The sequence below is a fragment of the Pyrgilauda ruficollis genome, unplaced genomic scaffold (genome assembly GCF_017590135.1).
Source record: "Pyrgilauda ruficollis isolate IOZ18807 unplaced genomic scaffold, ASM1759013v1 scaffold127, whole genome shotgun sequence".
NCBI lineage: Eukaryota > Metazoa > Chordata > Aves > Passeriformes > Passeridae > Pyrgilauda > Pyrgilauda ruficollis.
The window spans coordinates 1184824-1194911 of record NW_024511099.1 but is presented as its reverse complement, the minus strand read 5'-3'; the positions used below and the strand labels follow the sequence as shown (position 1 = coordinate 1194911).

Here is a 10088-nt window from a genome sequence, read left to right as displayed (position 1 = left end):
GGCACATACCTGCAACTCCAAACCCTGCCCTTGGCCTGTCCCCAGCCGTGATGAGTCCATCAGCAACGCGCTCTGCATGAGAATGGCCTGGCAGGAGCACCCATGGGCTGATGGCTGCCCGCACCCCTACGGCAGCCCTGGGGCTCTGCCCGGCACGCTGAGCACCATCCCCCGCCGGACACCCCCATAACTGCGGTCATCACCCTGCAACCTGCTCTTTTATTCGAATAAATCCTTCTTGGTTTGAGAACTGAGCAAGTTCTGGCAGCGCAGAGCCGCCCGTGCCATAGCTGGGCTCATGGCACTCGCATGCCACGCTGCCACAGCCCAGGAGGAAGGACCACCGAATTTCCTGGTGATTGTTTGAACAGGATGTTGTGACCGCGTACGTCAGCCGAGACTCCTCTTCTTGCATCCCGTCACTCAACTTTCCTCAAGAATTTGGTTCGCGGCCTGAGAAATTGTTTAACAGCGCTGGTGCCACCGTGCTGCCGTACCTGCGGCGTGCTCACATGCACACCCAGATCGCCCTTAATTATCTCCCAAAGCATCACCCCGGGAAGACACGGGGAAGGAAAGGTCCGCCACAGACTGCTCCGGCACGGCTGACCTCTACAGCCAGGCAGAAGGCTGACTCTTGCCTGGTTTCAAGTTTTCGGACACAGAGTACAGGGGGAAATGTGGCAGCCGTGAAAATGTGCGATAATTAACTGCGACTACTAATTTACACTTGGGGGAAAATTGCATAGGGCTGTATGCAGCATTTTAAAGCGAGAGAGGAATTCTGTGTTCACACATACTGGTATCCAGTGCTACCCCCTGCATCCCATTCCCTGGAGGAGTTTTAGTTCAGATTAACTCATTTTTAGACGCAAGGATTTCCCATGGTTTAAATACGCTGACTTGGACAGTTCACCACAGAAACTAATACAGAATACATTGTTCCAATATGAAAAAAATATACCTTGTTTAAAGGTGTCTTAAATATTTAGGATCAAATTTTTTCACCCCAAAAATCGAGGAGGTACACAGTCCCACCTTGGATCTATGAAACAAAAACTTCCCCAGGTGGTCTGGGAGGTAGAGGGGGAAGAAAAGGAACTTGGAAGCTATTTCCAGCCAGACAACCAGGAAATATCTCTTAACTCCCCATCATTAGTGGTACTTAACTGCTTATCTCCTTGTTTATAAACCACTGCTGGGATAGTCTCACAATGAAAGCGCTACAAAATTTCCTATATTCTCATTTGCAATTGCAAGTGTCAGTAATAAACCAGAACACCTGTGGGCTGTCCAGGTTTTACCTTCCACAAAGGTTTTTACACACTGTCCTCTGGCCCGACAGACAGAGAACACCTTCCCTGATAAAATAGATCAGACAGGTTCACACTGATAGTGGAATCCTGGAGAGCTCCTGCTCCTGCTCAAGGGAAGCTGTGAAATAGCAATTTAAGGCAAGAGAGTCCTTCCATTGTCCTCTGCAGGAATAAATCAAGTTTCAATATTCTTGGACCAAGGCCTTCCTCCCAAGACCGAACAGAAACAAGACTGTGTAACAGGGCGTGAGAAGGCAATTCCTCTGCCTTCCTACAACACATCTTCGAGTCAAGGAGACCTCCTGCATAAGCCTGAGTCGAGAATCGAGCTGAAATCTCCCTATGGAACCCTGACCCATGGACATCTGGACACTTTCTGCCCATGGGCTGGCTCATCCCAGGGCTGCTGCTTCCTTGCCCAACATCTGGCTCATTCCACGGAGCCCAGTCCTGGGACGAGGGCTGCTCATCCCTGGGCCACCCATCACCCTGAGCTAGGCAGAGAGCAGTGCTGGGGACGGAGTCAGAGAGGGAAAAGCACACGGAAATTTCAGTTCCCAAGTGGAATTTTTGGAGGAAAAAAAACCAAAAAACCCAACCAACCAAAAAAAAAGAAGTAAAAAAAAAATTATTCACCTTATAAATCATGGGTTTAAACCTTTTTTTTTTTTTTTTTTTTTTTAGGGTTTTTTTTTGGGGTTTTTTTTTTTTTTTTTTTTTTAGTTTTTTTACAATAAAAAAATCGTACAGTACTCAGCTGCCCCCGGCTCCACCAAGCCCCGGTCCCGCTGCGGGGACCAAGGGGCCACCCCGGGGTGCTGCCAGGGCCGGACGGGCCGCGGGATGCCCTGAGCGCGGCCGGGACCGCGGCGTGCGGAAAGTGCGGCCGCCAATGCTCAGCTGAGGCGGCGGCAGGGCCGGGGCCGGAGCCGGGGCCGGGCGGGCGGAGCCGCCGCCGCCATGGGGCTGCTCAACTTCACCCGCGAGCCGCTGCCGGAGGCGGTGAGCGGCGACATGCACAACCTCAACCAGCTCAGCGCCCAGGTGCGCCGCGACGGGGACGGGCGCGGAGGGCGGCGGGGGCAGCCCCGGACACGGCACCGGCCGGGCGGGGCGGGCCCGCACCGGGAGCGGACCCGGCCGGCAGCGCAGCCCCGGCCGTGCCGGTCCCACCGCGCCAGCAGGCCCGCGTGGCCGGGGCCCTGCTGGGCCCGGTGCCCCAGGCAGGGCGGGCGGCGGGCCCGGTGGTACAGCTCCGGGTGAGCCCCGAGCGCCCCGGTACAGCCCCGACCCAGCCGGGTGAGCCCCGAGCACCCCGGTACAGCCCCGACCCAGCCGGGCGAGCCCCGAGCACACCGGTACAGCCCCGACCCAGCCGGGCGAGCCCCGAGCACACCGGTACAGCCCCGACCCAGCCGGGCGAGCCCCGAGCACACCGGTACAGCCCCGACCCAGCCGGGCGAGCCCCGAGCACACCGGTACAGCCCCGACCCAGCCGGGTGAGCCCGGAGCACGCCGGAGCTGTTTGAAGGATGTTTATAGAATCATGGAATCCCGGAATGGTTTCGCCGGGAAGGGACCTTAAACACCGCCTGGCTCCACCCGCCTGCCGTGGGCAGGGACGCTGTGGAGTTCCTGGTGGAGTTCCTGGTGGAGGGCTCAGGTGGTGCCTGGTGGGCAGTGGGGTCCTGTCAAGCACTGGGGTTTGTGGTGGGATCACAGAGTGTTCGGGTTGTGATTGCCACCCCAGATTCCCACCCTGTGCTTCCTGCCTCAGGCTGAATGGTCCTGGTCATTGGTAACATCTGCCTCCAGGTCACCGACACCGGGTGTGCAGCTTGGACTGAAGTTAGTGGAAACGCTGAGGCTTTTCCAACCCAGCTTGCCAGAACTGAGGATATCAGCCTGGTGACAGCCCAGTGCCATCTCCAGTTACATGGCCAAGCCGAGGGCAGGGCAGGATCTGCAGGCACAAAGCAGCCAATACCACTTTTGGCCATACCCAGAAGGTCACAGCCAGCGCTGGTGCCAGCAGCCTCTCCACCCCTGCCTGCCAGCTGCACACCCAGAACACTGAAAATAGCAACTAGACCCTTAACCAGTTCTCTTCCTTTCCCGAGTCAGTCTGGTTACCCCATGGGGTTTGTGAAACATGAGACTGGATGTTCACAACTTTTCTCACTCACAGTTTTTGGGCTGCACAAGATAGAACAGCAGCTTCCGATTAGCCACAAGTCACAAAAGCCCTGTGCAGTGCCAGCTACCAGCTGCACAGACCCCTTGGGAGGCTCTGAAACGCATCCTGGGCAAATCCCATCCACAGGCATCACATAATGCCAAGGACAGGGCACCAGCACAGGGCACCAGCACAGGTCCAGCTCTGGGACCAATATGCTAGAGGCAGGTGGGGATGGGTCAGGGGGATACATCACCACCTCATCGTGGTGCTGGTGGGGTGGTGAGGTGCTGATGTCCGAGTCTAACACTCTCCTGTTTCTTCACAGCAATTCTCAGCGCTGACTGAAGTTCTTTTCCGCTTTCTGACAGAGCCCAAGGAGGTAAGGCAGAACTGGAGAGATGTGTGAGTGCAGCTCTGGTCAGAAACAGAGAAAAGATTTTGTCACTGCTCTTTCTCTTGAGCAGGTAGAAAGATTTCTGATGCAGCTCTCAGACTTTGCCACCATGAATAAAATCAGCTTGGGCCCCCTGAAAAACATTGTCAAAAGTATTCTTCTGGTACCCAACGGTAAGTGATGTATTTGCATATTCTGGCCTGAGGCCAATCTGTCCCAGCCATTCCCGCAGGGCTTGGTTTGCACAATAAGTGTTAATGGTAGCTAATACAGTGCTTAGCACTTAAGAATCAAAAGTTCCCCTGTTTGGTGACTCTTCGTATTCTTTATACCCTGCCTGCATGCACATTTCACGGGCTTAAGTAAACTCCCTTAAATATCTGTGCATTTAATGCAGCACAACATCTTGGTTTAAGCAGTACCTGTAAATCCCTTTTGCCAGATCAGGGCAGCGTCGTGTTGGCACCGAGTCTCTGCAGGAACTTCCACCCAAGTGACCCAGTGCTGTTATTCCTCCAAGGCCAAGCGCTGTTGGAGACAAATCAGACAGTGCACAGGCGTTTGGAGCAGTTCTAGGCTGTGTGAAGGAGACAGCTGACCTTGCAGTTCTAGAGAAACACTTCCCGTGTCCAGCTCTTTCTCGTTCATAAACAGTGACGCAGAGGTTCGGGGGGATTCCACTGGAATACCCCAGACTCCACCACTTTATAGGATTACCGTGATGTTGTGGCTGCCGTTTGACACGATAATGCATCAAACACTCCACGGCACGTTCATCCCATTGATCCTTCCTGTTATTAATAGTCCCTTGCTATTACCCTTCAGCCCTGGGTTCCCTGTAGCTTCCTTCACAGCCCTGATGCTGAGCACAACTGCTTTTAGAATTTGTTTTAAACTTGTTCTACTCCTTCAAGCAACTTTTCCTATCCAAGAGTAGCGATAATTTTCTTTCCTGCAACCGTCTTGTGAGGATTTAATGCAGAATTTGCATTTTTCCCATCCTGATTCAGGCCCTGGTGCCCCCATCCTGTCGTTCCTGTGTGTGTGCACTGGCTTCAATCCCGTTGTAACTTTTCCTCAGCTCTGGGATGCCACGATATCAGGGATCAGAACAGATCACAGCAGATAACTTTGCCTCTGTGCTACACTGCCGGAAAGCCACGTGGGGCTGGCAGTCTCCTTGAATTTATGAGATTCCTGCTCTTGGCTTCAGAGAGCAGAATCCTTGTAAAGGTCCCTGCGCTGCCTGGGCCCCAGAACAAAGGGGGAAGGCGCAGCGGGGGAAAGTGTTATATGCACACGTTCACACCCATCATCCCAAACACAGCAGGTAGGTCAAATTAGCAGCCCGCCAGCCTTAACAGTTCTCCTTTAACAAGCAAAGCGGCTACAGGAGAGAAAGCAGCAGCTTCAAAACATAACCGCGGCCGCTGTTCCCATGGATACCTGCAATGGGATCTCGCCCTCTCCCAGGCACTCCCAGAGCCCGGACTTTTAAAGCACCGGGCATCTGCAGAGATACTGGCAGGCACGACTGGGTTTCCAGTCTCCGAGGAGCTGTGGTTTGCTTCAAAACACAGCTCAGAAACAGAGGCTTTCCAGCGTCGGTCCCGTCCCTGCCTCTGACTCAGGAAAAATTGGTTTGACTCTTTAAAAAGTGATTTCTTTTCTTCTTTGTGGTGTTTATTCAGGTGCCCTGAAGAGGAATTTGTCTTCTGAACAAGTCAGAGCAGATTTTATTGCTCTAGGTAGGTCACATGATTTCCACTAAATAAAAAGATAATTAATATTTATCACATATAGTAATCTCATATGGTTTCCCCCTACAGGCCTCAGCGAAGAGAAGGCCAGTTATTTTGCAGAACAGGTATTAATATATTTTTGCTTGTTTCTAAGCTAGCAAAATGTCAGTTCTGTGAGTGGGAACTCGTAAACCCCGCTGTGCTCCTGAGACATGTCAGCACGTTGGGTATTTTCGTCAAAACCAGCTTGGGATTTTGAACTGAAGATCCTCAGAGAACTAATAAGGGGCACTTTGTCTGATGATACCTCTGGTTTGCCAGGGCCTCTCCCCCATCAGTGTCACAGTTCCTGCACTGCTGTGTGGCTTTCATGTGATGTTTTTGTGCTTCCCATGCTTTGAGCCCTGAGGTCATGCAGTTACATGAACACATGGCTTTTTGCACAGATATTGTTACACTGAACCAGTGCTAAAACAAAACCAGTGAGTTTCACTTACAGAAGTGACAGGGCAGATGGAAATCCTAGCAGGACTCAAACACCTCTGAAAGCCCTCCTGACCACATTAGTTCTGTCTTTTCTCTGGGCTTCTGCCATCCTCTGCCTTCGTTCTGACTCTTGTTGAAGTTTCAGGTACAAACAGAGGCCTCTCTGAATTAATTGCTGGTGTGTCTTTTGCTCTTGTAGTGGAAGGTGAATTCCCCCACCCTAACACGCCTGGCTGTGGGGCAGACACTGATGATTAACCAGCTGATAGACATGGAGTGGAAGTTTGGAGGTAATAGAGCTACAACATAAACTGGAGGGGTTGGGAAACCCAGCAACAGCTCTTGGCTAAATTACATTTTATTTCACCACTTAACTAACAGATTATCTGCCTTCTCTTCTTTCTGACTCACAGTGACTGCTGGGAGCAGTGAGCTGGAAAAAGTGGGAAGTATCTTCTTACAGGTAAATCTCCCACATCACAGAGTTCAGCTTGTAGGGCAGTTGAGGAACAAGCTCCAGCCAGGCATGTGAGGAGCACTGGCTGTGAGGGAAGGAGAGGGAAGCTCTGTGGGTCTCACAGGAACGGGCTCTGACTGCATCTTCAGTCTCCAAGTGCTGCTGCCAGCAGAGAGCAGGCACGCTGCTGTTTGTTTCTCCTCTGGAGACATGAGGTATCACAGGAACGTGGCCCATTCTGAAAAGCTGTTCAAAAAGCTCAGTTTACCAAAGGTCAACCGTCTTGGGGAGGGAGGGAAAGTGGGATCAAGGACTTCCAGAGATCTTCCCAATGCCCAGGGTATCTGTTCCTACTGTAACACTTCTTGGCAAGACTGTCAAAGATGTGTGTGCTGTGCAGCAAACTCACAGCAGACTCCTGCTCTGCTGTCCTCTCCTGGTGCTCAGATACAGGTCTCTGAACTAAAATACTTCTGCTTTTCCTTTCCTCAAGCTGAAGCTGGTGGTTAAAAAAGGGAGTCAATTGGAAAACGTGTATGTTGGTGAGTTAACAGTTCTGACATGACAAGAGGGAAGGATAGGAAAGCTGCAATTTGGGGCTTGGGGTGTTGCTGGGGGTGGGGGAGTCTGGGGGCAGAAGCAGGGTGGGATAACTGCAAGAGCATCACTGTGGTTACTCCTGCCTCAGCCTCTCCATCACTGTGGCCATTCCTGTCCCACAGGCACTCCAAAACTGTTCAGGAACACTGACTTTTGGGCACCTTCACATCTGTGCCTCAGTAAACACAGATCTGCCACAGAGCAGTGCAGAGCAGTCAGAGCAGCAGGGCAGAGGAGGAAAAGAAATTATTCCCAAGCATGGAGAGCTGATGGGAGATCCCATCCCAGGGGGAGATCCCAGCCTGGCCCCCCTGGCAGCCTGGCTAGCATAAGGAACCAGCTGCTGGGAATCACAGTGGCTAATCCTGCCCAGCTTAGGTGAACATGAATTGCTCCACGGTAGCACCAGAATAGCTTTGCCAATGTTGGAAATGTAACCTGAAATCTGAGATTTGATGCCTTTTTTTTTTTTTTTTTTTTTTTTTGTCTTCCCTGCAGAGTTAACTTTGCCCCAGTTCTACAGTTTTCTGCATGAAATGGAACGGGTCAAAACCAGCCTGGAAAGCTTCAGCTGAAACTGCACAGACCTGAGCCGACATCTGTCCGGGATGTTTAATTCCTCCTCCTGGGCCTGCAGATCTGCTATTTCCCAGCTGACTCTTCACACCCTGATAAGAGAAGACAAGCTGTGCAATGAGCAGTGGTGTCATGGCCCAGCAGGACCCATCAATCCTTTAGAACCTGAAACTTGGGCTAAGTTTCAGCTTTTTCAAAGCACCTACAAGTCCACTCATCTTTTTTTTTTTTTTTTTTTACTACACTATTATGAGAAACTGTGGTCAGAAGTAATGTGGATACCTTTACTAAAATAGCAAAGAAATAAACCCATTCCCATCCTGCTCCATTTGTATCAGAATCTGATTTTGTGAGAAAAAGAGAAACAGGATGAAAGAATCATTTTGCAACTTGGAAGGATTAACCAGAGTGGATGACGAAACCAAGGAGAGCATCTAATGTGGGGAATCACTTTAGTGCTCCCTTCAAGCCTCTCCCTTCTCTTGTATTAAGAAATATGTTGATTAGCTTCTTCCCAATTGTGCCTCATGATGGAAAGGTATCTCAGTGGTAGGTGATTTTAAATCTTAAACAACCAAACAGCTGCCTTTGTGCATTGAGGGGGGGACATCTCGGGGGGTGACGAGATAAATCTCATTTGGATGAGCTGCTCTTTAATCTGCAGCCTGTGTGACGTGGCACAGTCAGAGCCAGCCCGTTTGGACATATGTCCAAGCCCCATGAAGTGCCATTAGCTCGACTCTTCAGTTGTCTGAGGGCAGGGATGAGCTCTTCATCAGGAAGCAGAGGGGTGCTCCAACCCACCTGGGGCAATGTTACAGTCACTGAGGTTCCTCTCATGTCCCGACTGTGGAGTAGTCCAGCAGCCTGAGCTGGCTGAAGGCTCTCCCACAGCACAGGGATGAAGGAAGCTCCTCTTACAGGGCACTTCCCAAAGCATCTCTGTGTCCCTGGCACACTCAGCAGTTCCAGTGAAGGGAATAAAGGGCATTACCAGGGAATATCCCAGTAAGAATCTCTGTTTCCAGCCTCCACCTGAAGGGATTCACTGTCCCATGGTATCCTGCCAGTCTGCTGTGGGGCTGGCTCCCTGCAGCAGCAGCTGCTTCCAGTTAAACCCATCCCAAACAGATCATTTCTGTGAGAAAAGCATCACAAAGCTCCCTGCAACTCACAGCTTTACTCGTGGGTTTCCAGCTGCTGCAAACCCAGCACTGAGTGCCCCTGCACTGCATTTCCTGCAGTGCTGCAGGAGTGACTGGGAGCAGGAATGACAGCAGGCACAGGCTGAGCCATATATTTGGGAACTGGGAAATCCTGCTGGCAAACCCAGGAACGGATTTATTTATTTTCCCACATATCAGATCAGTCACAAGCATTTCAAGCCTTGTCACATGCTTACTGTAAAAATGAGAAAAACAAAACCAAAAACCTCTGAAATAATGTTCTACAGAATATTCTGTCTCCTTTTGGGTGGCAGGAAAAGCTATTTCAGGGAGGAAGAAGCAGTCCAAATGGCTGCTGCTTTCTGAAGACAAAAGCAATTTTTTTTGCTTTGCATTTTCTGCTGCCTGTTCCCATTATTTCTCCTCACCCTCCCAGTGCCAGGGCGGCACCACTCAGCCCTATCCGGTTATGTTGGGAAGTGGCCATGGCGCTGCAGAGAAGATGCCAGGCTCGGTTGTGGGTCAGGAATCCGCCGTCCCCCCGCGCTCCTCCCCCTGCCCGGTTGGGATTAAGCCGCTCGGGGCTGACGCACGCCGAGCCCGCTGACCCCGAGTGCAGGGGTCACCTCCATGCTGCTCTCTGGTCCCCACGGGCAGCTCTGATCGGCGGCATTTGCGCCGTGGCGTGACCTTGCTGCTGCCGCCGGCGCTCCCGCCAGCGCCCTTTCATCCCACGCGCTTGGCTGTGGATGAGCCGAGCTGGCAGCCCCGTGGGGAAGGGCTGGAGGGGGAGCCGGCTCCGGCAGCACCGGCACGGGGTGACGCCAACCGTGAGGGAATCGGGTCACCCTCCCGATGGGGCCGGCGGGAGCAAGGACGGCTCTGGGAGAGCCATGGCAGCCGTGGCCCTCCTCACGGCACGGCCTGGGCCTCGCCACCGGCACGGGCGGTGATGGCCGATGTGCAGAGCCCTGCGCCGGGAGCTGGCAGGCGGCGGGCACAGCTGGCACGGCCACGGGCAGGGCTGAGCCGGGAGGGAAGGAGCGGCCCGGTGCCCGCTTTGCCCGTGTTTCCGGGCGGCCCCGCCGTGCTCGTGCGCGCGGCCCCTTCCGCCTGCCCGTCAAGCGCAGCCAGCCGAGAGCTAATCTCGGCGGGACAGCGGGCGCGGGGGA

General features: G+C 52.9%; 1 protein-coding gene across 1 annotated transcript; it reads left to right on the top strand.

The window, feature by feature from the left end:
• Positions 1-2211: 2211 nt before the first annotated feature.
• On the top strand, positions 2212-8074 carry COMMD7 (COMM domain containing 7). Its single transcript, XM_041458390.1, has 9 exons — positions 2212-2360; positions 3821-3874; positions 3960-4062; positions 5581-5637; positions 5719-5756; positions 6317-6407; positions 6531-6580; positions 7068-7116; positions 7673-8074. Exons 1-9 carry the CDS (start codon positions 2277-2279, stop codon positions 7747-7749), a joined length of 603 nt encoding a protein of 200 aa, XP_041314324.1. The 5' UTR covers positions 2212-2276; the 3' UTR covers positions 7750-8074.
• Positions 8075-10088: the final 2014 nt, after the last annotated feature.

Excerpts from the sequence above, each read along its gene's own strand:
- COMMD7 (XM_041458390.1), top strand. The coding sequence starts at position 2,277 with ATGGGGCTGCTCAACTTCACCCGCGAGCCGCTGCCGGAGGCGGTGAGC. Across the intron at positions 6,408-6,530 it reads CATGGAGTGGAAGTTTGGAG|TGACTGCTGGGAGCAGTGAG; the intron begins GTAATAGAGCTA and ends TCTGACTCACAG. Across the intron at positions 6,581-7,067 it reads TGGGAAGTATCTTCTTACAG|CTGAAGCTGGTGGTTAAAAA; the intron begins GTAAATCTCCCA and ends CCTTTCCTCAAG.